Consider the following 27707-nt stretch of genomic DNA (forward strand, 5'->3'; position numbering starts at 1 on the left):
AGAAGAGAATATTGTGTATCACTTGAAATGCAATTGAAATTTAAGTCATTACATTACAATATTAACCAAAACTTTTTCAATATCTGACGAACCGTATACTGATTTTGCATTATTTCGTTAGCCCCAAAGTGGTCCATATTTCCCTTCGAACTGGCGTGAGTAGAAAATTTAGAAAGGCAATCCTGTATATTTTTAAATGAAATTAAATATAGAAGACTAAAATGATTCATGAAAATCTCTTAAATCCATATGGAAATAGAACAGCATACAAAACATTTTATTTTACATTTGTTTGAAGAAAGTTTTTTACACACTCCTATTCATCGAAGGGACTTAGTAAGGCGTGAAATAGCTTCCGCTGCACTTTGCACGGTGATTCAATCTCAGGCTCGTTTGAGTTCCGACATCCTCTAAAATGCTACACACTCATTAACTCCGAATTATTCATATTTGCGAAGACCCTTGAATAGCGTAGGGTTTGATGGAGCGTGACCGAATGTATAATAAGCTGGCTATCATATTTGAAATCCCTCTCAGCGCTTCTTTGCCGTCGTAACTCTTCCTGGTGCGGCTAGAAAAGCACTTAACGTACAGAATTATTCCAAGCTGAGAAGCATGACTCTGCGTACATTAAGTGACGATATTCTAAACATATTAAAGAGAGTGAATGCTCGAACATAAGATTGTAGACTTTTTACATTTCCACATGCCGGGCTGAGTGGCTCAGACGGTTAAGGCGCTGGCCTTCTAACCCCAACTTGGCAGGTTCGATCGTGGCTCAGTCCGGTGGTATTTGAAGGTGCTCAAATACGACACCCCGTGTCGGTAGATTTACTGGCACGTAAAAAGAACTCCTGCGGGACTAAATTCCGGCACCTCGGCGTCTCCGAAGATCTTAAAAAGTAGTTAGTGGGACGCAAAGCAAATAACATTCATTCATTCATTCATTTACATTTCCAATCTAGAGAAATTAGGAATTCCCTGACTAGATCAGGGAATTAACAATTTTACCCTGTACTCTACGGGTATTCTGATTCCGTCTCTTACCCGGAGGCTCCAGGTTTGCTTCTCATGAAGGTAATGGGTTTTTAACAGGTCCTGAAGGCTAGTTCGAGGTCTAGTCAGCCTACGTGAGAACAATGAGGAGCTATCTGACGGTATAGAAAACCAAGAATAACGGCCAACAGGATTTTTCACAATAACCATGCGTAATCTTGTAATCTGATAGTCTTCGGAATGAGTAGCTTTCACTTGATAGGCCAAGACCCACCAGGACTATGGCGCCATGGGCTATCAATTAAGAATGGTGCCCTATGTTATTTAATTTAACTTGATTATGATGGTGACGGTGTTGAACTATTTTGTTCCTGATTTCAAGTATCCGATATACTCAATGAATTCCGTACCTCACAAATTTCTTCTTCTTCTTCTTCTTATTATTATTATTCTCCTCCTCCTTCTTCTTCTTCTTCTTCTTCTTCTTAACAGTAAGCCTACTTAGAACGACGACTGTTCAAACTTTGGGCTATTACCTTTCCCTAGGACTGTCGCACCTTCTCCTGGTGTAGCTCCCCCTTCTTTTCTCTAAACAGAAGATTTCTTTCTCCTTCAGAGGATCTTGCTGAAATCCACACTTTCTTCAGGATGTATCTCACTGTCTTTATTATATCCTTCCCAGTCTCGGTCAGCCGGGCGGTAGAGATTCCCTTGTTATGCCAGTAGGTAAACAGACGATTGGTCAGTCTACTGGATCTTGTCGCAAGGCCATAGAAAGCTATCCTCATTTTCCTAGCACAGTTATTTTTGGTACTTGCATTACGTCGCACCGACACAGATGTGTCTTATGGCGACGATGGGACAGAGAAGGGATAGGAATGGGAAGGAAGCGGCCGTGGCCTTAATTAAGGTACACCCCCAGCATTTGCCTGGTGTGAAAATGGGAAACCACGGAAAACCATTTTCAGGCCTGCCGACAGTGGGGTTCGAACCAACTATCTCCCGAATACTGAATACAGGCCGCACTTGAGTGACTGCAGCTATCGAGCTCGGTCCTAGCACAGTTAGAGAGCCTCTCTATCTGAGAGTAGAAAGTGTCACATCTCCGGTATTCAAAACGTTCTAGTACCAGAATTCTTCCCTCTCGAATTGCATACTTTCATTCAAGCCTTTACTATTTTGGGACAGACGCTCCACGGTATACAGGGCTTATATGCAGACGACCGTTGTTCTTCAGGTAATACATTTATAACTACCTGAAAATGAAAATATATTGTAGCAGTATTATATTTGGAAAAGAGACAACTTTATCTCGTAATTTGCCTGACTGGCCAAATATCTTTTTTATTTGATAGAATCTGATGGTGTTCTTCCAAGAACGAAACATTCCATTATATTTAATTAAGTTGTTTCTTCTTCGTATATTAATACTGTTACCGTATGTTTGCTTTCTTCTGGTAGATTCGCATATAAAAAGGATAATAATAATAAACTGCAAGTACTGTTCCAAAAGAGTTGAAGTAAGCCCAAATGAGATGACGGAGTAACAACAACAATAGTATGTAAAGTACTAAAATAAAACATCTAAAAGTAAAAATACGGCCATGGCGGAGACCATGGCGTAGCGAAAGTTCAATGGACTGGCTAGCCAGCTGGACTCGCACCAATGACAGAGCAACGGTTTTTCGACATACCGGATTCTATGTCTGTGTGGAAAGAAAAGAGCAACAAAAATAAACATACATTTTTATACATTTCTAAATATTTGAGAGTGATTTGATGGAATATGATGTTATTTCAAGAACTAAACCTGCCATTCGCATTCTATTTTAATTAAGACTTTTTTCCTACTTAAAGCGTAATTCTGTTACCATACATTTTTCTTTTTCAGGTTGTTTATGAGTGTATTATTCAAAATTATTTTGGGCAGACTAAGGAACCTAACATCTATAAATTAACTGAGTTGAAACTGAAAAGAGATGACTTCAGGTACTACAAAAATATGTGTAGTGTTTTAGCTTCAGCTTGACAATGACAATGATTATGAAAAATATTTCGGCAATAATCTTACATATAATGGTCTTACTAGTACAAATGTTTTTTTTTGCAAGTTGTTTTACGTCGCACCGACACAGATAGGTCTTATGGCGACGATGGGACAGGAAAGAGCTAGGAATGGGAAGGAAGCGGCCGCGGCCTTAATTAAGGTACAGCCCCGGTGTGAAAATGGAAAACCGCGAAAAACCATCTTCATGGCTGCCGACAGTGGGGTTCGAACCCACGATCTCCCGAATACTGGATACTGGCTGCACTTAAGCGACTGCAGCTATCGAGCTCGGTAGTACAACTGTTAACGCCGTCAAGAAGCTGTATTAGTACCAAACCACTCGCATCAAAACTGGGGACCACCTTATTGAACAGATCACGATAAAAAAAGGTTCGAGAGAAGGTTGTTCCTCTCTCCAATTATTTTGAACTGATACTCTGGAGCCTTTTGTTTTAATTGATGGGATGAAGTTGATAATGGAAGTAAGGTTAGCGGGAGAAAAATAATCATCGTACGAGATGTAGATGATACCACGATACTTGCTGAAATTTTAAAAGGCATTCAAGTCCTTCTGAACAGCTCAGACGAAGTAAGCGGTTTTAAAATATATTCAGAAAAGGTAAGCAATGGTAATAATCAAGCAGAAAATCGCCAACGCTGGACAGAAACAACATTATGATGATGCCACATTCCATGTACATAGAACACTAGATAATATGAAAATGGGATCCGGGTGTAGAACCTAAACCCAGAATCGGTGTTGCAAGAATATTGTTTATGAAATTAACCGTAATCTGTGATTAGAAACCCTATAGCGTATCACAAAGTATTATGTGCTATTGGTGATGATTTACGGTGTCAAAAGGTGGGCACTAAAGGCTTCATCACTGAACCGACTGCAGACCTTTGAAATGTGTATGCACTGTAGAATGTTGAAGATACCTTGGGGAAATCATGTGAAGTCTGAACCTGCGCAAAATGCGGGAAAGGAGCCTATGTCGGACATATCCTCAGATATAATATACAACAGATCACAAAATGCAAGATAAGAGAGAAACGTGGATGTGAGTGGAGAAGTTTATCCTGGACGCGGAATCACGAGCAGTGGTCCGACGTCAACGTTACGGAAAATGTGATACGGAAAACACAAAATAAATAGGGATAACGTATTTGATGAGGTCCGCCAACCTTCTGTTAGGAGACAAAATTAAGAACAAATTATTTTAAACACCTGAAACATTGCCTGACTTACAACAATTTTATATACTGCTCAAACAGGAAATTTTATCACGTCTTTAGATGTTGCAGATTAAATTGTACGAACGCATAGTGGGATGATGATTGGACTATTACGGCAATAACATGTCCTCTTTACGCAACAGAGTACCCTACTGTCATTAACATGTTTGGGAGGTTTCATTGTCAGTTGAAAGGAACGATTTTCTCAATTTAAAGTGTGTGCGAAGGTTGGTCTGTGTAGAATGAGTGTTTACAAATCATGGTTGATCACGCGGACCGAGTTGAGCACCAGCGAAGGCGATTGTCGTCGAATTAAGTCACGCGTACACTTACACTTCATCAAGAAAGATCCTTGCAGAAGTACGTTGCCATAATGCTATAGATTGCTCAGAATGTGATTTGGCATCTGTGGAAACGTTTCCAGGGGAATGGAAGTGTTTCTAGCCGCCCTAGCAAGGGCCGCCAAAAGAAATCAACCCCTGGGCAGGATCGTTTTTTGCGTCTACATACTCTCCGAAACCGCCAAGTTACAGCACCAGCGTTACAGGTGAACCGACAACAGGCTTCCGGAGTATGAGTTAGAGACCAAAGAGTCAGAAACAGGCTTTGAGAGAACAATTTAAGATCCTGACCACACTCTCAAGTACCTTCATTTGACAGATTGATTAATCCCTTTTTGAGTTATATCGCTCAAACGGTCGTCTGCGAGTCTGAGGAAGATGTGGGGTGGGGGGCTGGGGATTTCATCCAACCGCTATACAATCTACCGTTCCTTGTGGATGTGGATCTGTTATAGTGTGACACGAAACTCTCTGATCATTCGCAATGGATCCTTTACTTCTCAAAGGTAAACAGATGAGATCATACTGCCACATGTGATTTCTCACGAGAGCAACTTGGATAAACTCAATATTCACGCATGATAATGCTAGAATACATGATGCCAACATCGTTCCGAGATTCATGCAAGAGCACCACGTGCAACGAATGGAGTGGGTTTCAAGAAATTCGGAGATGAATTCGATCGATAAAGTCTTGAAGCAACTGGAGCATGCATCTGAGCGATAAATCCACCACCCGAATCACTACAAGCCCTTGAATACGCCCTTTTAACAGAGTTGAGTCATCTGCCTCAACTGAACGTAAGGTGCCTTTTCAGAAGCATTGTAAAGCTGTTATCCATTCGAGGGCCAGCAATACATCTTATCAAGAGGCTTAATTACCGCGTAGCCATCTTTATATATGACCGGGGACCACTTTGGTTCAGACACGTTGTGCAATGACGTCGTGTACTGAGTGTCCAAGGAATGATTTTTCGTTCAGTTCTTAATTGTTGCAAGGAGGAAGTTTTGTTTTCATTGGGTTTTCTGTTTTCATTTCAGTTTTATTGGGTATCATCGAGGTGAGAGCACATAAAAGAGGGACCAAATTTCTTTTTCTCTTTTTTGAGATGTATGTAATAAACAAGTTCTCGTCGTTGTGGCAGAAACCACAAACTACGGGTTGTAGATCAATTACTGAGTGTTTTGCACATAGGCCTAGCTGTGACATTAGCAAATGAGGATATTGATAAAAATTTCTTGATTTTTCGATGCTTCGTTGATATTGGTAGAGAGTACATGCCTTTAGAGTAGATACTGTGAGAGAATCCCACGTTGGGCCACTTCAGTAAGCAAGAAGTGGTAACAGAAAAATATAAAGCATTCAGTACGCTTATTCAGGTGATTATCACAAAAGGAAATTTCGAAGGTTTTACCTTAATTAAGACTATATCTGCTGCCTTCCTAGTCCTGGTTCTTTTTTACATCACTGTTTTGATAAACGATGTTTATGAGGCGTAAAATGAGTGTAAAAGCTCTCCCGTGTTCAATAATCTTTAATCACACACCCTCTCAAGGACGCTTCTCCCTTTGTCGTATCAGTACCTTTCTTTCTATTATACCCGGCTACTGTACACGTTTTAGCTAGAAACCATTATGCTCTTCTATTTTACATACAAATAATCATGAAACTTCACTAACACTAATATGAGTTGTAACCTCATATTCTCAAGATCATGTGTTCTATTCCAGTCAAATTTCCCGATTCTTCAAGGGTTGAGTGCGAATCATGCAGTCCATGATTGTTAGTGACTAACTCTGCGTCTACAAATAAGAACTTAGTCAGCCTATGATGAAGCCAACCAGTGAAATTCTACCCTCGTTTCGAGATGACACTAATAATTTCACTAGCTTATTCCGTTTGCGGGTTTTGAAGGTGCCGAGGATAATTTTGTCCCGTAGGAGTTCTTTATATGCCGGGAAATCTATGGAAACGAGGTAAGAATGGAACTCTCCAACATGGATTGAGAACGTCTGCATTTTACCACCTCAGCCAGGCTGAGGGCTAATTTTCAGTGACCCTGATAGTAAATGAGTAAAACTGGGAAGGTTACAGCTGTTCCCTTAATTAAGGTACAGCTTCGGTATTTGCTGGATTTGATATGTAAAAACCATGAATTCACCCTCTCCTGGATACAGGCTTACAAATTATACCTCCTGCTCAAAGTAGCTTGATCACTCAATATTATTATTCATAAAAATAAACCCACGAGGATTGTACTATACACACATCTATAATTATAATGGGGAACTAGGAACGAAAGGCATTGCTTAATAAGAGAAGCATTTTATTGACCAAATAGCAAGCCCCATGACGCAACATCGTCGACGGACATTGGCCTGCCAAGAAATAGCTGCTCAGCCCTAAGTTCTACATATTACGAAGTGACAAATGTTCAACGCGACGAATCCTCTCGACCGTTATTCTTATTGCCTTTTCAAAGCATGGACGGAATCTCACAGTCAGATTGCTCCCCAACTGTAATCGTGTAGGCTGACTAGAGCTTGAACCAGCCCTCAGTTTGAAGAAAAATTCACTAACCTGGGTAGGAATCGAACCCCGTGCCTACGGGCAAGTGGCAAACTCACTACCCGTAGACCGTGAGGCCGGCATTTTATTGAAACAAGGATAAATTAGTTCAAGGTTCGACCACCCTGTGCTTCTCGTTTGCCTTTCTCCCTTAATCGGCAATCAATTCTGGGCGGTCACGATATTCGATTTGTTAAGAAAAGGAGAAGTTTCTAAAATCCCTTTAAATTGAGGTAGATTATCTAGCCTCCTTATCGTACAATCCCAGTCGTATCATTACTTCCAACATCATCCCTTTAGAGATTATCAAGTTTAACCCATGTCATCTTAATAACAGTGTTAAGACTTTAAACTCTACGTTAATGACATTATTAAAAGTTAGCTGATTACTTGCCGTGTTTCCGCATTTGGAGAAGAGCGTTACATTATAACATGGTTAAGCCAGAAACTCTGGTAAGTGTTCTTTAGCGAATGTCTTCATCTTTCACTAACTAAGCAAGGAGAACTCAAAGCATTCAATGTTTTGTATTCAATGGCATTAGGAGTATGAACAATAAACGAAAATAAACACGATATCTACCATATAACTCATGAATTTAGAAGACTTCCTCTATGAAGGACGAATTACGATATGTCAGCTGTGAGCTTGTATTTGGGAGATCGGAATTTCGAACCCCACTGTCGGCAGCCGTGAAGATGGTTTCCCGTGGTTTCCCATTTTCATACTAGGCAAATGCTGCGGCTGTATCTTAATTAAGACCACGGACAGTTCCTTCCTACCCCTCACCGTTTCGTTACCCATCGTCACTATAAGGCTTATCTGTTTCAGTGCGATGTGAAACAAGTTGAAAGAAAAAAAGACATAAAGAAAAGAAACATAAACAAAACATTAAATAATTCCTTCATATATTTCATCAGATAATCACATAGTGTACGTCCATGTATATGAAATGTACAGTGTGGTAACATGTTCCCACCTATATATTTTTTTACAGTCTGCTTTATGTCACACCGACACAAATAGGTCTTACGGTGACGATGGGATAGGACAGGGCTAGGAGTGGAAAGGAAGCAGCCGTGGCCTTTATTAGCCCCAGCATTTGTTTGTTATGAAAATGGGAAACTACACAAAACAACTTTAGGGCTGCCAACAGTAGGGATTGAATACACTGTCTCCTAATGCAGGTCCCCTCAAACGCCCAAAATATCACGCGTGCAAACTGAGGCGCAGAGGTCCTGTGCACAGTCCACTAGTCCCACTCGGCTCGGGTGGGACCAGCGCGGAGTCTCGGGGCGACTCGGCTAAGCTCGGCTCAACTCGGCTCGGATTTGTAGCGCTACGGAGCAAGTGAGGAAGAGGGAGACAGGCGGAGCGAGTGAGACAGGCGTGGGGAAAGAGAGAGACAGCCCTATTGCTCCAAATCGAGGAGTGGGGGTCTGTACTCTGGTCAACCAAGTGAAGTCGTCTTTTGCACCTTGCACCGCTCAATGCATTGCTGCATGCACCCTTAGAGGCCCTGTCCTAATGCATATACCTTATTTTATCCATGTGTTACGAAATGTCCCCCTGTGGGTGGGAGCTGTAGAATACGTCAATGATATCCCTGTTTGTCGTAAGAAGCGATTAAAAGTAAGTACTAGGGGCTCACAACTTGGGAGAGTGGATTGGTAACCACGGTTCCCCTAGCCGAGTCTGGCATTGTTTGCACTTGTGTTAGGTTCCTCACGTTTACCTCTATTATCCGACCGCCTTTACTTAATTCTTGCTCTTTTCCGACCCTGACGGTGTTAGGTCTGCGAGGCGTTGGTTGTATTTCACATTCACACCATTCGTGCCATTTCATTTTCTTTTCCCGATACCTTTTTTTCTTCGAAGTGTCAGACCACTTCCCTTTTTCTTCACTCTCTTGTTAGTAGTACCTCGCGATTGTCGTGCAGCCTTTCGTTGACTGTGGGTCCGCACGTATAAGTAGATTTAGGAATTTTTAACACAAAACTAACACAAAAAATGCATGTTTGAGGTAAAATAACAAATTAAAAATATGTTTCTTTACTCTAAAGGTATATACAGCAATAAAAATGTCGAAATGTTATAGAACGATGTTAAAGGAATAATCACTTTACCGACCCAAGGGATGGTCAAAAAAAAAAAAAGATTGTCGATCAGGTTAAGCACGTAATACATAATAACGAATTAGAATTAACATCTCTCAACACATTTTGGTCACTTTATACATTCTCCTAGTATTCGGAGGACACAATAGTTGCATGTTAAGACACAAATATATATCGCAATTCTTGCAACTGTATCTGGGTAGGTCTGTCCTTTTTCCTATTAAGGTAAACATAGTGACTCCTTTGGTGGCTGAAATTCTCCAGAGAGCGTCCTCTACCCAGGTTCAATATTGAAAATTTCACAGAACCTCCGCGGTATATTAGTGGCCGGATTATTTAAGGCAGATCAGTTTCGCACATGTTCCGCAAGAAGTTCGGAGGACAAGCGGCGAAGGAACTCCCTGCATCGAATGGGGTTGTCAGGATTATTCGCTTTAACTTGCATTTGACCAAGAACCACAAGTAGTGACATAAAACCTCCAACTGAAGTCCTACTACATGAAAAATATCCCGCTTACAATATAAGCAGCAGCGATTAGCTGCCTTATACGGCAATAATCGCGCGAGACTGTCAGTCCGCATGGAATATTTGTTTCAACACTACCGCACAGAATAAGCAAAATGAGAAAGGGAACTATTGACAGGAAAATATTGAAATCACATATCTCGTAAGGTCAAGGACAAGCGTAGGGAAGAGAAAAATAGCAGCGTGCAGACTATGAGTCCGCGTGCGAGCACTGCAAAGTTAACAGAGGACGGTTGCCCAGCTGTACTTCCTCTTAAAACAATAATCCCCACCACCACCTGTCATCCAATGCTATAAGTCAGAACAGGCAGGTGTTGAAATAGAGTGATGCATAACTTAAACCCCTTAGTAGCAATCAGGAAAACAAGACGTGCCGGATATTTGTCACAGCGCGGTTCTTTTGGGCTTAGAATACGTCACGTAGGTTTTAGGTATGTATGTACGTTAATACGTTAATTATTCACCCCGAAGGCTGGTTTGATCCTCAACAGCTCCGTCATCATCTGTCATAGATGGCCTGAGGATCACTGAAGAGGTATACCAGGGTAATGTGTGATATCCCGATGCTTTCCTCACCAAGCCAGAAGTTGATGTTACATATCAGTCTGCTAAAATCCCCATAGCGCAACAGCCCCGAAGGGCCATGGTCTACCAAGCGACCGCTGCTCAGCCCGAAGGCCTGCAGATTACGAGGTGGTGTGTGGTCAGCACGACGGATCCTCCCGGCCGTTATTCTTGGCTTTCTAGACCGTGGCAACACTCTCACCGTTAGATAGCTCCTCAATTGTAATCACGTAGGCTGAGTGCACTTCGAACCAGCCCTCAGATGCAGGTAAAAATCTCTGACCGGGCCGGGAATCGAACCCACGGCCTCCGAGTAAGAGGCAGACACGATATCCCTACACCGCAGGGCCCGCTTGTGAGTCTGCTAATTCCTCTGAAATGCATGCACCAACCGACCCTATGAGCGACATTTTCACACCATTCATAACAGGCACTGGCTGCATGATGAATGGCATTACTAGCATCGCTCATACTTCAGTCACCGAGCTCGATAGCTGCAGTCGCTTAAGTGCGGCCAGTATCCAGTAATCGGGAGATCGTGGGTTCGAGCCCCACTGTCGGCAGCCCTGAAGATGGTTTTCCGTGGTTTCCCATTTTCACACCAGGCAAATGCCGGGGCTGTACCTTAATTAAGGCCACGGCCGCTTCCTTCCAATTCCTAGGCCTTTCCTATCCCATCGTCGCCATAAGACATATCTGTGTCGGTGCGACGTAAAGCAAATACAGGAGGCATACTTCAGTCACTTTCATATGTTTTCAAAGCTAAGGATCAGACTGAGACAGGTCAAGGAAACTGGCCCATACCAGAAGACATACTGCGCTGTAAACACTCGGACTCGCAAGCAAAGACATACTGCTGGGTAGGGGTTAAAAAATAAGTAAATGGGCTGAGCTTAGTTTTAGAGAATAAAACTATCCTCAGCCATTTTTTTCACTCATTCGACCGAGTCAGGGATGGAATGAATGAAGCCTTCTGCTACCGGCGAGGATAGGAATTGTGCCGGCTGCCGAAGTCTATCGTACTCTCCTGGGGCAATGATTATTGACTGACAGATGAAATTATATTGGAGAATGTCATCATCATCATCATCATCATCATCATCTGTTTACCCTCCAGGGTCGGTTTTTCCCTCGGACACAGCGAGGGATCCCACCTCTACCGCCTCAAGGGCAGTGTCCTGGAGCTTCAGACTCTTGGTCAGGGATACAACTAGGGAGAATGACCAGTACCTCGCCCAGGCGGCCTCACCTGCTATGCTGAACAGGGGCCTTGTGGAGGGATGGGAAGATTGGAAGGGATAGGCAAGGAAGAGGGAAGGAAGCAGCCGTGGCCTTATGTTAGGTACCATCCCGGCATTCGCCTGGAGGAGAAGTGGGAAACCACGGAAAACCACTTCAGGATGGCTGAGGTGGGAATCGAACCCGCCTCTACTCAGTTGACCCCCCGAGGCTGAGTGAACCCCGTTCCAGCCGTCATACCACTTTTCAAATTTCGTGGCAGAGCCGGGAATCGAACCCGGGCCTCCGGGGGTGGCAGCTAATCACGCTAACCACTACACCACAGAGGCGGACCTTGGAGAGTGTCGCTGGAATGAAATATGATAGGGAAAACTGGAGTACGCGGAGGAAATCCTTACCGCCTCCGCTTTGTCCAGCACAAATCTCACATGGTGCGACAGAGATCTGAATCACGGAACCCAGCGGTGAGAGGACGGCGCGCTGTCACCTGAGCCCAAACGAGATAGTCATCTCAATAATCGAATATTCCGTCTCGATTCTTCGACATCATTTCTAAGGAGTTCATATCATTTAATATGGTTATAACCTATATTATTTTTAAATATTAAACTGATTTTTCATCTTCCATAAAAATCACTGTGTATTATTCTGTGTCATTTGGCAAACCTAGCATGTCCTGGGCGAGATTAAATAAATACATACATATAGTGCTTCCCTTTTGTGAATATCGTGAAATCACACTACTTCCAATTCCCATCGACTCGATGACATCTTCTTCAGTTTTCTCGGGTGTTTATATCTCCAGAGGCTCGACAGGAACAGTAATTGTTGTTTTCACGCCCCATATTAATAGACGCGGTAATCTGTTGGGATTTTTGCTGTGTCAAAGAAACAAAGAATAGAGTAGAAATTCTTTATGTTTACCGGAGACTGCGTGTTCAGAAGGGAAACAAGTCTGTCCACGACTAGCATTTCTCTAACAATGACGGCTGGAATTTTTTTTTTGTTAGGGGATTTACGTCGCACCGACACAGATAAGTCTTATGGCGACGATGGGATAGGAAAGGCCTAGGAGTTGGAAGGAAGCGGCCGTGGCCTTAATTAAGGTACAGCCCCAGCATTTGCCTGGTGTGAAAATGGGAAACCACGGAAAACCATCTTCAGGGCTGCCGATAGTGGGATTCGAACCTACTATCTCCCGGATGCAAGCTCACAGCCGCGCGCCTCTACGCGCACGGCCAACTAGCCCGGTTGGAAATTTAAAATACAGCAATTTCTAAACAAGTCTGTCTACGACTAGCATTTCTCTAACAACGACTGCTGGAAATTTAAATGCAGCCATTTCTTGATTGCGATCATAATTCACGAGTATCTGTTCAAAAGGCACTGTTCCCACACTATGTAACTTATGGAAAAACGCAAGTAAACCTATAATAAAAGGCATATGGAACGTACCCATGATCTGGTATTGTAAAACTTTTAAGGAATTACACCTTTGTAGTCTGGATTGCTCACGGCATTCGATAGTACTCAACTACTGTAATGCATGTGGAAGAAGTATTAAAAACAGTCTCTGAAGTGGAAACAGCACCTTTTGAACAGGCACTCCTCAGTTCGTTCTGTAAACGCGTTTCTAATCCAAAGGAATCCGATATCAAAGCAAATATTCCAGTAAGAAATATAAGGCCTGATCAAAAAGTTTACGACTGAAGGCGTTGATGCAGCGGACATGCAACGTAGCGCAACTCCGATGCGGGTATATAAGCACGGACATGTCGGCAGAGGGATGAGTAGTGTGGCAGTTGTGTCGTGTCGAAGTGGGTGTGTTAAATGTGGCCACGTGAAATACGTTGATGTCATTGTCAAATGCGTCCAAACAGGACCAACGGGCTGTTATTCTGGTCTTGGCTGCCGAAGGACAGATTTCCGTGGACAGCCATCAGAGAATGAATATTGTGCAGCATGTCTGTCGAAAATCACTGTTCTGGAATGGTGTACCAAGATCCATGCGGGTCGCGTTCTGACTGAAGACGCTGGTCGATCTGGGAGGTCAGCCTCATCCATTACAGACAACAAAAACGGACGGTGGATGAAGCCTATAGTGCTGATCTCTCCCCGTGGGATTATCACGCCTTGGTCCTTTCAAAAAGGCTTGAAGGGTCGACGCTTCCTGTGGGACGAGGATATGCAGCAGGCGATTACGAACTTGTTAACGCAGCAGAACACGGTATTTTATCACACGGGAATCTTCAACCTGGTGCATCGGTGGGATGAGTATTTCAATGCTCACTGCGATTATGCCTGATTGGCATAGCTATTCAGGACGGTATGGCTGTCGAACGGAAACGTTTTGATCGCCCCTTATAATTGAAATGCGAGTGATTCGTTCCACAACCCAAAAACATGTATTGATATAAGATGAACTAGACGACAAGCAACTTGCATACACGTTGTAGAACACTTTCCCATTGCCTTGATGTATTCATGACTCCGTATGTTGCATCTATGCTATTTATGCCATTTGCTTTACGTCCCACTAACTACTCTTTTACGGTTTTCGAAGACGCCGAACAAACTGTAAAAAAAACCGTATCGTTCACCATATTAAACCAAATCTCGAATAAAAACTATCCCTAACTTTTTAGTGGTTTATAATAATAATAATGATAATAATAATAATAATAATAATAATAATAATAATAATAATAAAGTTAATGGCTTTACGTCCCAATAACTACTTTTACGGTTTTCTGAGACGCCGAGGTGCCGGAATTTAGTCCCTCAGGAGTTCTTTTACGTGCCAGTAAATCTACTGACACGAAGCTGACGTATTTGAGCACCTTCAAATACCACCGGACTGAATGTTGCATCTAGAACCTTTTATTCTTCTTTAATGTTATTCAGTTAGCCGATGTAGACTTCGCGCAAAATTTCACGATATCGGACACACGCACAATATGTTCGCACTTCTCGTCACATGACGTGTCATTCAATATTAATTACCACTCGTACAGGGTTTCATTCAAATAAAGTGAAAAGGGAGGCCTAGAAATTCCCTGCAGAAATAAGTAATACAACATGGCCACGCAGAAATTTGTGAGTCATTTAAGGAAGTCACAGTGACCGGAAGGCAATTGATTGGTCTTACGACTACAAAACACTGAACCAGACCGAACATTCTAGAACAGAGAATTTTATTTGATATACCGAAATATGCTAGGATGTTTAAGAGGAGTCATGACCGAAAAGTTGTGAATGTTGACAAAAGTGAATTTTTAAGCTTAAAATTGCCTCGATTCTTCCTCATTCAAATCCCATTTTCCCTTTCGCCCTAACTCTATTTTAAATCTTTAAAAGCCGGATTTAAAGGATAGCAGTATGGAGTATATAGATCAAGCATACACCCCTTTTTCTCACGCTGTAAGACAATATTGGCTTCGAAGTTCTTACGGACTGCCCAGCCTGTGCATAAGAGGAGAAAAATGTCTCAGGGAGTAACTTACAACCCAGAACAGTTTTAATGCAAGTATGATCATAAAACTTTCAATTGCCTTGTTCTAGCTTAAAACATTATCATCTCATTGTCATGAATATTAAAATGCTCCTTGCGACAGAGTTCTTATCAGATTCACCTGAGATTTTCTGAAAGATTTACAAGATGTCTAAGAATTAAAAGCAATTCTGCATTTTATCAGCAGTGGAGTATTACCTTCATATTGTTGTTCCTAAAATATCACCAAACCAGAGTTTTGACTGTTGTACGAATAATGAAAAACTAAAGAATTTATGTCTCCAATAGTTTACACCGGACTGCAAAACCCAATCTGTCAAATTATAACCCCAAAATAATAAAAACTCTAACGCAAGGAGCATTCCCCATGCAACATATAAAAAATTAAACATTATTTGTTAAAAACTTTACAACAAATTACCTAATCAAATTTAAATTTTGAACGGGGCTATTTATTATAAATATATGCTTGTGTTTTAAATTTGGTTGTGATGGGTAGTACATTTTAGCAGTTCCAAATTTATGTCATGACTCCCATTAAGCAAGGAAATAATACACGATAACTCGCATGGAAAGGAAATAGAAGTACAAAGTACTTTCATGCACATGTCAGAAGGTTTTTGCAACTCACGCATCAAGTCCTCCAAGCGCGCTGTCTTGGTGCACGTGAGGAAGTCGTTATAAAAACTCACCATCACCACACCACCGTTCTCTGCCTGAAACAAATAATAAAATTAACTATCCCATTTTATTTCAATTGCACAGAACTAATCGCTAATTACAGGGTGATCCGAACGGCTATGCATCATATAGCATGACAAGCAACGAAAGCATGCTGTTTTAGAATCTACTTACCATCAGTTTAAGCACCGAATCTGGCACATTTCTGGACGTATTGCAGAGCGCTTGCGCAGAGGAATGTGAGAAAATTACGGGCGAGCGTGTAACGTTGAGGGTAGCTATGACAGTCTCGTGTGAAGCGTGTGATAGGTCAATCAACATGCCCAAGCGGTTCATTTCGTGTATCACCACCTGCAGAGTAATAAACAATGACTTAATTATACTGCGTACAGAGACACTAAAAAAAAAACACTTGAAGAGCTGGCTGCACATTAATTTATCTGCAACAGGGAAATATCTATAGTAATCAATGCAACATACTGAAGTATCCAAATCACTCGTTCGTGTGTTCATGTGCAGATATGTGTATTTTAAATATAACATAAAAGCTTTTCACTCTGTCATACACACAAGTTCAATATAAATATTAAACATACCTGTGAAAAACACGATATTAGATAGGGAATAACTACGCACTATTAAGCAAAGAATGACATATTTCGTTCAGTCTGCCTGTCAGTATGTACGTATGGTATGTATGCGCATCACGAGAAAACGGCTGAAGATAATTTAATGAATATGGGTATGTAAAGTCGGAAAATAAATCGCTACAACCTAGGCTATAAATAATTTTATTCACGCTGAATGAAATGGTAGTTTAGGGGAAGGCCTAAAATTTAATTCTCTAATATTTATGTTATCAGTGGTCCTATCGATAAATACCATATAACTAAAATTATAGAGTATTAAACTTCCGATCATTTATGTCTTATACATTTTTACCCGACCGGTTATTATAACAGAGATATTCATGAATTTGGATTTTTGTTGCTAAGTCCCTATCAAACCTGAGCCACGAGAAAATGGGTAAACGGTATTTAATGAAAATCGGTATAATAATGAACTACCACCTACCGTATAAATAATTTTATATACACTCTAATATCGCAAATTCGGAAGAAAACTAAATGAGAAGGCCTACAATAAAGAAAACTCTTAAAAATGGTCAACAATAACATTACATTGACCATTGTTTACTGTGATGTGCTTTGTGTCTTCTGCTGCCACTCATCTCTGATAGATGGGATTACTGCTGCGTACAGAGTATAACGGCCTGCCTGAATATTGGCGGAAAGTAGTTGGGGGCTTCTTTAATACGCCATTCCTCTGGTTCATAACTTTTCTGATACTACTGGTGCATAATACACTGGTTGATCGTAGCATTCCCGCTACTCAATCCCTAATCTGAGGCACTGATTCGAATGAGCAGTGTGCACATTTAACGGAATAATGGCTGTCTGCAGCCTGGTCATTCCAGCACTGGAACTTTGGATGGACTGTTAGATCGGCAGCGTAGTACTGTTCGTTAAAAGTGAGAAAGTGTGCGGTTTTAAATTTGATCCAGTATGTTATATGATAACATTGCTTTTAACTGCTACATTCTTACTGACATCATTGTAATGACCTATGTTACTGTAACTTCAGTTGGGAAAACCACAAATGTAGTCTTTCTGAGAATGCCGTAGCGAAGCACGGGTACATCAGCTATTCTTTTATATAAAAACCAATGTCCTGACTGGTCGACTGACATAAAAACTCCCATCTGAGATCACTAAAGCTAGAGATATACGAGGGCTGTAAATAAAGTAATCGCAATATTGATAGCACGCAATATTTAATGAACTAACAAGTACATTGCATTACATTCCTGGGCCGATGACCTCGATGTTAGGCCCCTTTAAACAACAAGCATCATCAGCATCATTACATTCCTTCACTGTAGTCACCTGCGAAGTCTATTACCTTTTGCCGAATGTCGGGAAACCGGTGGGGACCGTTGGCAAGGTGACCTACTGCGCGGAGTACAGATGTCTCTACGGATGGTTTCCGGACAGTCCATCGAAGGTCTACAGAAACAACTCCTCACGATGTCCTTTATGTTTTCTTATATATATATTGAAATATCTAAATATACTGTATATATAATATATGAATAAAGAAGTCTAATCAGAGATAAGGCTTTTTGCGGATGGTATTATTATGTATAGAGTAATAAATAAGTTACAAGATTGTGAGCAAGTGCAAAATGACCTCAATAATGTTGTGAAATGGACAGTAAGCAATGGTATGATGATAAACATGGCTAAAAGTCAGGTTGTGAGTTTTACAAATAGGAAAACTACTCTCATTTTTAATTACTGCGTTGATGGGGTGAAAGTTCCTTATGAGAATCATTGCAAGTACCTAGGAGTTAATATAACGAATGATCTTCATTGGGGTAATCACATAAATGGGATTGTAAATAAAGGGTACAGATCTCTGCACATGGTTATGAGGGTGTTCAGGGGTTGTAGTAAGGATGTAAAGGAGATGGCATACAAGTCTCTGGTAAGACCCCAACTAGAGTATGGTTCCAGTATATGGGACCCTCACCAGGATTATTTGATTCAAGAACTGGAAAAATTCCAAAGAAAAGCAGCTCGTTTTGTTCTGGGTGATTTCAGACAAAAGAGTAGCGTTCCAAAAATGTTGCAAAGTTTGGGCTGGGAAGACTTGGGAGAAAGGAGATATGCTGCACAACTAAGGGGTATGTTCCGAGCTGTCAGTGGAGAGATGGCGTGGAATGGCATTAGTAGACGCGTAAATTTGAGTGATCTGTTTAAAAGTAGGAAAGATCACACTATAAAGATAATTTTGGAATTCAAGAGGACAAATTGCGGAAAATATTCTTTTAGAGGAAGTTCAATAAATTTCCAATTTCTTTGCGATCATTTAAGAAAAGGCTAGGAAAACAACAGATAGTGAATCTGCCACCTGAGCGACTGCCCTAAATGCAGATCAGTAGTGAATGTATTCTGACCTTGAGGAATGGATGGCCGACCTGTGCGGTGCTAATCCGCTGTCCCATTTCGACCCACACGAAACACCTTGAGCCATCATGCAACTGTCCTATATGCCACAGAATTTACGTAATTCTCGATAATATTCTGATGCTTTTTTTACCACGGGCAATCTTGATTCTAATCCACGAAAGCTGTTCACCTTTTTAAAACGTGCTTTACAGCGGTGAAAGAGACACTCTTCACTTCAACGCCACACAGCAACAACACTCCCAACTGGATGCCTGTCAGATGCACACTGCACATCTACAACAGCGCCACCTGACGGCTCCCATATCCTACTTGCACATGCGCGATCTCCTGCGAGTGTCTGGAGTATGTTGCCACTACTGTATTTACAGCCCTCGTAAAAATTTTAGTCTATGCACGTATGTGTGCAAAGGAGTGCTAAGAAAAGGTTTTACAAAAAAAAATTTTAAATGTTTAAAATGTGGGTTATTCGAAATTTAACTTTCTTGATCCATGACGATGAGTACTAGGTACGATGAGGAGTGCGGTAGTTTGCCATTGCTTTCATCAACGGGTGAGAAAATGCTAGTACAACATGATCGTCCCTGTGAGTAACAACGTTCATAACATCTAGGCATATTATTTTTCGTTTGAATGTTATTACTCAACGCCATCCACATCTCAACAGCTTCCATACTGTTATAACTATAAATGGAAATGAGGCTTCGGTGGAAGGTAGACTTTGTTGTAGCCTGTGCTAACAGATAAATAAAAATACATTGTATGAACAGGAAATAACAACAGATACTGACAGACATGCCAACTTTCAAAAGTTAGAAATCGGGAGACTTTCCTCTTTAACTACATAACGCGACATCACTAATGGCTCAGCTTGCATAAATTGAAGATACTACTCTATTGAGTAATTTCTCGTATGTTAATTATTTACTTACGAATATTTCACTTGCACATGAGTTCTAGAACAAATTACACTTCATCACAGGCCTCTTCAGATATTCTCAACGAAATTTATACTCAAGGCACTAGCCTTGCTGAATAGATTTTAAGGATAAAAGTATTTTAGAATTCTTTACCGGGATGTATTTATCTGAACTGTGCTTTTGTCCTTGTAAATATGAGGAAGAAGGATAAAAAAATCCAGAGGCTCCGGCTTAAATCGGGGCAGTTGGCACGTCTGGATACATGTTTATAGATTTCAAACTATTTTCTCTTGATATAGCAGCACAAATGAACATTGTACATATCATAAACAGAATATGACCTATACTCAGTCTTCTTTAGGCTGTATACTACACATTACAATTTCACTATCATCTCTGGACTATCGCTGAAACAACGAGGAGTTCTCTTTGACCTGAATAGCTGTGAAAGCAAGTCCCTTAAATGAGATGCAGCCCAAATGCTCTCAATATTCGACAGTACAACTTGGTTAATTCGAACTTTTTTCTATTATTCGAATTTCTCTCGTGGTTTACGGTATTCCTACACAATACAAAGTTAAAACTTCGAATTCAATTCCAATGTTATATTGTTTAGTTCGAAGAAAACGTGCCGTACTGGAACTCTTGCATTTTCAAAAAATGAAATTTAAGGATGATAGAACGCTACCTGGATGTAAGAAGAAAGTGCACAGAATCTTTCTGGAGATGGAAAGGAAACTGCAGTCGTTGCGAAGCGAAGGGAAGGTTCAAGCTCTTGGCGACCTGAAGGTATGTTCCTTGAATAATCTTCCTGGACAGCAGACTTTGAGTTTCGGTAAGAGAGAAATTCCACTGATTAGGCCTAAACCCAGAACTCCGTCAAGAGTTGATGGACAGCTGTTGGTAGATGAAATGAGCCACTCCATTAGCTACTGAAGCCTTGGAAGTTCGATCATGGGAGCAGTTGGTAAAATATCCATCATGTATTGATATTTTGTTGTAAAATGCCATGCACATTTAATCGTCTGCTTTTTTTGTTGCCACATTCTACAGTCACGTAACTTGAGAAACCAATAAAAAGCCAGACTGAGTGGCTCACACGGTTAAGGCGCTGGACTGCTGACCCCAACTTGTCAAATTCGATCTTTGTTCCATCCGGTGGTATTTTAAGGTGTTCAAATACGTCAGCCTCGTGTCTGTAGATTTACTGGCACGTAAAAGAACTCCTGCGGGACTAAATTCCGGCAACTCGGCGCCTCAGAAAACCGTAAAAGTAGTTATTGGGACGTAAAGCCATTAACATTATTATTATAATTATTATTATTGTTATTATTATTATTATTATTATTATTATTATTATTATATTATTATTATTATAAACCACTAAAAAGTTAGGGATAGTTTTTATTCGAGATTCGGTTTAATATGGTGAGCGATACTGTTTTTTTACAGTTTGTGTTTAGCTTTACGTCGCACCCACACAGATACGTCTTAAGGCGACGGTGGGATATAAAATGCTTGGGAGTGGGAGAAAAATAGCCATGGCCTTAAGGTGTGAAAATAGGAAACCACGAAGAACCATTTTCAGGGCTGCCGACGGTGGGTTGATATTTTTTAATACGATTCGTGGTTGATTCGAATATTTTTATTGACTCTTCAGGTTTGCCTGAATTAACCAAGTTCTAAGACTAATTTATAACTGTGTGACTTGAAAGGGAGGGTTAACAAGTGACAACTTACCTTACCGAAAGCTGTCAGACCATGGTGGTTGGTGTTAGATTCCGAGGCGCCCCCTGAGGACGAGTCTGCCCTAACAAGAAGGACCAGTTTTAGATCACAACAAGGACACGAATATCGTTTAAAAATATATAATAATTAACTTAACAATTGGTATGGATATTGGTTTTGCCAATGGATGTCAATGCAGTCTTAGGGGAGTCATGACTGAAATTTTGAAATTGTACAATTGGCCACTTACCAATAAAATGTAAAACTAAAGCACATATTAATGTGGGAGACCCAGCTTAACAAAGGAAAAACTAAGGTTAATATTCGTTCGATTGTTAAATATGCTACAATTATTGTTGAGAATTGCTGCACATATCCCAGTACTGGCACGCTTCCTGGGAACCAGAAGCAACTTCAATAGTGTCAACATTCTAATAATTATAATATTTAAAATAAAATGTCCAAAATTTCCCGCCTTTTTAACAGTATATCACTGTAACCCTTATAAATTCCAAGTTTATAAGAATTTTCATACTTATCCTTTTCTTAAAGTGTGTATCAAACCTCCAACTACGAAATGTACCTCAATCATAAATATAGACTGTGATTTAGATATTTTTGTAGAGTTTTTATTCCGAACACCTGATAATATTTATATTTTTGTAAATAAACATGTTATATAAATACATACTATAACCTTCCAATGTATGTCAGGATGAGATTGGAACACATTGGAAGTTTATGACGAGAAATGATGTCAATGAAATCTTATATCCGGTTATCACACCTCCAGATGAATTAGAGGGCAGTTGATTTGTCTAATTACGTGAACGGCATCGCCGAATTGAAGATATCAGCAGATTGATAACCAGCTCTAAACCCCGTGGTATCTTGGAAATGTTGGTAGATAGTTAATATTGTGAAACATAGGGCAGGATTATATGAATAATACGCATTCTTCAAGTAAAGTTTCCGGAATGCATGAACGGCAGTATATCTGCGACAGAATGTTACTGAGGGCCATGAAATATGTAAACAATAAATTTATATGAGAGGGCCATACCTTGTACATCTAGTCTCGCACGATCCAACGATCGAGATGAAATAAAGAAACTGTCGATTACTAACCTAAAATACGAGGCGGCAATTATTAAATAAGTTCCTTTACTAATACAGCTGATTTGTACGAGATCGTCTTACATTATGTGTCAAATGTTTCCAATTGTCAGAAACATATGGGAGCTAGAAGCTGAGAAGAATTCTGAAAAGCAAACCGTCTGCAATTATTATGTTGTAGTAGAATCTGTTTTGTCTCTGAAGAAGTTGATACACTCTAAATCTGCACCTCAGAAAGATCGGAAGCAAGAATTCATAGGGAAAAGATTGTATTGAAAGGAGTTATTAAAGAGATATTGGCATATTATAAACATACAATATTGTAAAACAAGATATCTTGTTATTGAATGAAAAGGCAAGTGTATCGCTTGAACTGTTAAAATTGTATTAAGGTGTATGACTTTGTGCTAATTGATATCTCTAAGTTTCAGGTAAAATGGAATCGTCAGCAGATGCTTATTCAGATACAATGTGTGCACGTATCAACATGAACAACTAAAATAGAGGGACCTCAAAGGATCTGATCTGAAATGTGATGGACAATACTTGATAATGTTATTGAGTGAGAGCTGAACTCGGAAGGTGACACCGTCGTGGAGCAACAACCCAGGATGAGTACTTGAATATCTTATACATATTCCGCCACGTAATTGCTTATTGTAGTTGTAGAGTAGTATTTATTTTGTTGTCAATTTTGACATGAACAATTTTAACTTGAAAGCGACCGTTATTTGTTGGACATTGCGTTGTAATATTTATGATCGTTACGGCTAGTGTGGTGAGCCGGACTACGTTGTGATAATATGCGATAGTTGTGTAAGATTTCTTTAATGTTTGCTAGCAAGGTTTTACGAAAGTTTCTTCGACATAGATGTTATTGGTACCGTAATGATGTTATGGTATTGAACGCTAATTTAACTTGGAGCTCAGAATACCTCGGAGGAGCTCGGTATTTTGCGACGTGCGATTCTGTGGTCTTCAAAACGTTATGTGCTTGTGTGGAAATACAGTGTTTGATAATAGAAGTGTGATACTATTGTGGTGACATGGAATTAATGCGGCAACGTATTTAGTAATTTTACGTAATTGCCTGAATAGATTGTTCTTTAGTATTGTGAATTCGCTGTGCATGACGAGTTGTGCGATGTAATAAGGTGTTAGTTACGGTAGGATCTTTGAAAATATTTACGTGGATAGAGAGATGTGATGATTATAGACGTGTCATTGGGATTGCGAATTTTATGATGATGTTATGTGAAGGTCCTGATGATGGTATTGACGGTAGAAACTATGTTGGTCATGCGTGAATTTTGATGTTGTCGTGATGAATAATTTATTTAGGTACGAGGCCGTATTTTAGAATAATATTATAGGATGTTGCACTCACGAACACTAGTAGTTGGTCGTCACATTTATCCTATTTAAATACAAGATTGACCAGAGCGCACGATATTAAAGGGATGTTTAGGATCTTCGCAAGATAATCGATAACGTAAAGATTGAGGTCATGTCGTAAAAGAAATATGATCTTCTATGGTAAGTAAACCATTTCTTTGCTAGTTGGATTTTGTAGATCATTTGAGTTGACGCCTAGTGCTAATGTAGTATTCCAGGTCAAACGACACAGTGGTATCCGGAGGCGCAGAATCAACGTAGTTAGACAAGGTTATCGTAGACGTTGCAATGTCTCTTGATGTTTTTTTATCTAGGTGCAGTCACCGATGAATGTACGAGAGGATCGAGTCTGTCTTTTAAATACATGATTTTGATGGATGTTACATTATGTTACGATCCTGTGTCTTTCAAACATTTCTATTGCATTTATGGTGACTTTATGAAGTTAAAATAACGGTATTTTTCAAGTTGCTAGATAGACAGATACCGACATATAACGCGGTGATTTTTAAAAAGAAATGACGGAATATTATGAGATATTTGGGTAGTAAATAGCATTCTGAAGTGGAAGATTCTATAATTCCCAGTGATTTATTTTTGAAAAATGCGAGATTGATATCTGATCTTTCCATGTAAGCCTTCAGCAGAGGGGCACTTTGTCTCTTTTGTTTTTTTCGATTTACGATGTTATAATTTATTTGTAACAAGAGCCTGAAGTTAGGTGTTTATTTTCAAGTTAACAGAATATTTTCCTTCCTATTTTCATTTGTGTTGCCGATAATTTGTTCTTAATGTAATTGATACATCTGAAGTTATTTTAAAAGTCATTAAACGGGAGATCCTTCCATAAATAGAACATTTTACGGAGTTATCATTTAAAGTAGCGTAGGAACATTAGGTTAGTTATTTAATTTAGGATAAGATTAAATGTTGGTCAATGTATCTCGTCGAATATGCCAATATCCTCGGTCTCTTAATACTCTATTGAGGAATATTCACGTAATTTAGGCTGAAATGATGATTACATTCCACGTTAAAAAGCCACGATGATAACAGTCCACTTACTTAACCTGTGTCCCAACTCGTCGGACTTGCACGTCCCTTGAGTGGAGCCTTCATGGATCTCCGACTGCATTGCTTCGCCGCGGCTTAACCCAACACTGAGATACTGAATTAAAATTTACAGCATGGTCACAGGGACTGCTGTCAGGGCACATATAGGTATTATAATTTTACTTGACACCCAACTGTGGGGCCAGAGTTGAATTATTTTATTACCGAACGACTAGAGTTGAATTACTTATCGCGTGGCAGTGGACTTAAAGAAAGGAAAACTCGAAAAGACATTGGTAATCAGGGAACATTGAATCTACAACGTTGTTGGTGAAGAATGTTTGAAATATTTATTTAATCATATATTTTATGAATAATACTGGAAGGATTTGACCGTTAATTAATTAGTGCTACGATTTTATTTAGTTTCATTTTATGACATTATGGAAGGATTTTCCGTAAAGTTTCAGCTCTTGTTAATCGGGATAATGAATCATTTAACTCGGATAGAGCGATAGGTTGTTCCGTGTCACTTATTATTGGATGTCCGTCATATTTCGGGTCAGATCCGGAGAGACCCATACGTTCATTTATTGAATCTAATTCGTGAGGTGCTAGACAGGTATAGGTGTTGTGGAAACACTAGATAAAGACTGTAGAGTGAGATTGAGAGTGATATTCTTGATAAGGAACGATATAAGAAATTACGATGGCGTCTCTTGCTCAAGTAAAACTGTTACTGGAGGAGCTCGCTGGAAAAATGAATAAAATGCAGGAATCGCAAGAAAGTACAGAAAAGAGAATTCAAGAAGCACAAGAAAATACAGAAAAGAAAATTCAGGAGGCACAAGAAAATACTGAGAAAAGGATTCAAGAAGTACGAGAATCGCAAGGGAACACTGAGAAAAAGATTCAGGAGGCACAAGAAAATACCGAGAGGAAAATACAGGAATCACAAAGGACTACTAGAGCAGAAATTCACGAATCACACGAAAAAATGCAAGGAACTTTTGACAGAATCACCGATATGGTGCAAGAAAACATGAAGGTGATGCAAGAAGAGATTGTATCGTTAGGATCGAAAGTCGCTGAAGTACAAGGAGAAGTATTAAATTTAAAAGAAGAAGTGAATGCGGCGATGATTGAGAATAAGAGGAATTTTCAAGAAAAATTCGAAGAATTGAAGGATGATTTTAAGTCAAGCATCCAAGAGTTGCGAGTTCAAGTCGACTATGACCTTAAAGAGCTCAAAGAAGAGGTAGATGTGATGCAGGAGAAGATAAAAGAGACTGATAATGGTTGGGATGAAAAACTCAAGAAGGTATCGGATGAAGTCATTATCACCAATGAGAATATTCGGAAAGAGATAACCCAAGCAAGAGAGCAGATCAATGACAGGTTCAATTTGATAACGGAAGAAACTGAAGAGAATAAAGCTTTGATGAACCAGCAAATAAAAGGATTAAAAGACGACTTAAATGCTATTCAAAAGGACGTACAGAACCTGAGGATTGAAAACGAAACAAATAGGAATTTGGTATCATCGTTGAACGACCGACAGACGATAATTGAGGATGGAAGGAAGACTGAAGTAAACAGTCAATTTGAGATACCGCAGCTTTGCGTTGATATTAATGACAACGGGACAGTTCATACAGGAAGTGGAACCCAGATTGTTAACATTATACGCACTTATGAAGATAGGCCTAAGAAATTCAACGGAAATATAGGATCCAGTATGACTCCTCGTGGTTTCCTAAGAGAGATTGAGGAATACTTTAGGGAGACAAAGGTATCTACAGAGCGCCAGTTAAAGACAGTGGAGAAACACTTAGAAGGTGCACCACTCATTTGGTTTAAAGCTTTTCGCTACGTTTTTGAGGATTATGCAGGCTTTAAACAAGCTTTCTTGGATAAATTCTGGGGAATCGACATACAGCAAGGAATCAGACTCGATCTATACTCGAAGAAATATTCTTTAACGGGACCGAGTAGGTTTGCCGAATACTTCACGATGCAATTTCATCGACTGAAGGAGCTTGATTCTCCACCTACAGAGACGGAAATGGTACGAGCTATAATCAAACAGTTCCCTGCGGATATACAGAGATTATTGACGGCGGCAAACATTCAATCAGCTGTGCAAGCGGAGTCGATACTTCGGCAAATTGACAGCACGTCAACACATACTAATAGCCGCATAGTAAGACACGTCGATCCGACGGTAAACGTGGTAACACCAGCAGGAGATGAAGGTGTAGAAAGAAACCAAGGATACAATAGTCACGGTCAGGGAGACAGACCTAGGACGAATGAAGGCTACAGAAGAGTGGAACATAGGGACGAGAAGAATGACAAGACGCACCAGAGGTGGACACCGTCTCGAAACGAAGAGCGGAGATATCCTAGGTATTACAGAAATACAAGGTGGAGTCGAAACAGAGATAAATGGCCGTACCGCAGAGATAGGTATCGAGAAAATTCAAGACAAACAGATATTCGACAGGACGAGGAGATAAACAAGGAAAGAGAAAGGTACCTTGGCGAATTAAGAAAGCAACAGGAGTGCAAGCAATGGGAACGAGCGATATTGAATCAAGATATGAACGCTGATTGCGTGGGCGCGACTAGTCTGTTG

General features: G+C 40.2%; 1 protein-coding gene across 1 annotated transcript in view; it reads right to left on the minus strand.

Annotated features, from left to right (window-relative positions):
* Positions 1 to 27707, minus strand: part of LOC136875891 (dipeptidase 1-like) — a 164269-nt gene that overhangs the window by 39447 nt on the left and 97115 nt on the right. The window contains exons 8-10 of the mRNA XM_068228242.1: positions 21518 to 21587; positions 16003 to 16179; positions 15779 to 15863 (exon numbers count right to left, since the gene is read on the minus strand). Of these exons, the coding sequence (XP_068084343.1) occupies positions 15779 to 15863; positions 16003 to 16179; positions 21518 to 21587 (332 nt within the window). The remainder of the gene's footprint in view (positions 1 to 15778; positions 15864 to 16002; positions 16180 to 21517; positions 21588 to 27707) is intronic.

This window comes from Anabrus simplex, chromosome 6, assembly GCF_040414725.1.
Source record: "Anabrus simplex isolate iqAnaSimp1 chromosome 6, ASM4041472v1, whole genome shotgun sequence".
Classification (NCBI taxonomy): Eukaryota; Metazoa; Arthropoda; class Insecta; order Orthoptera; family Tettigoniidae; genus Anabrus; species Anabrus simplex.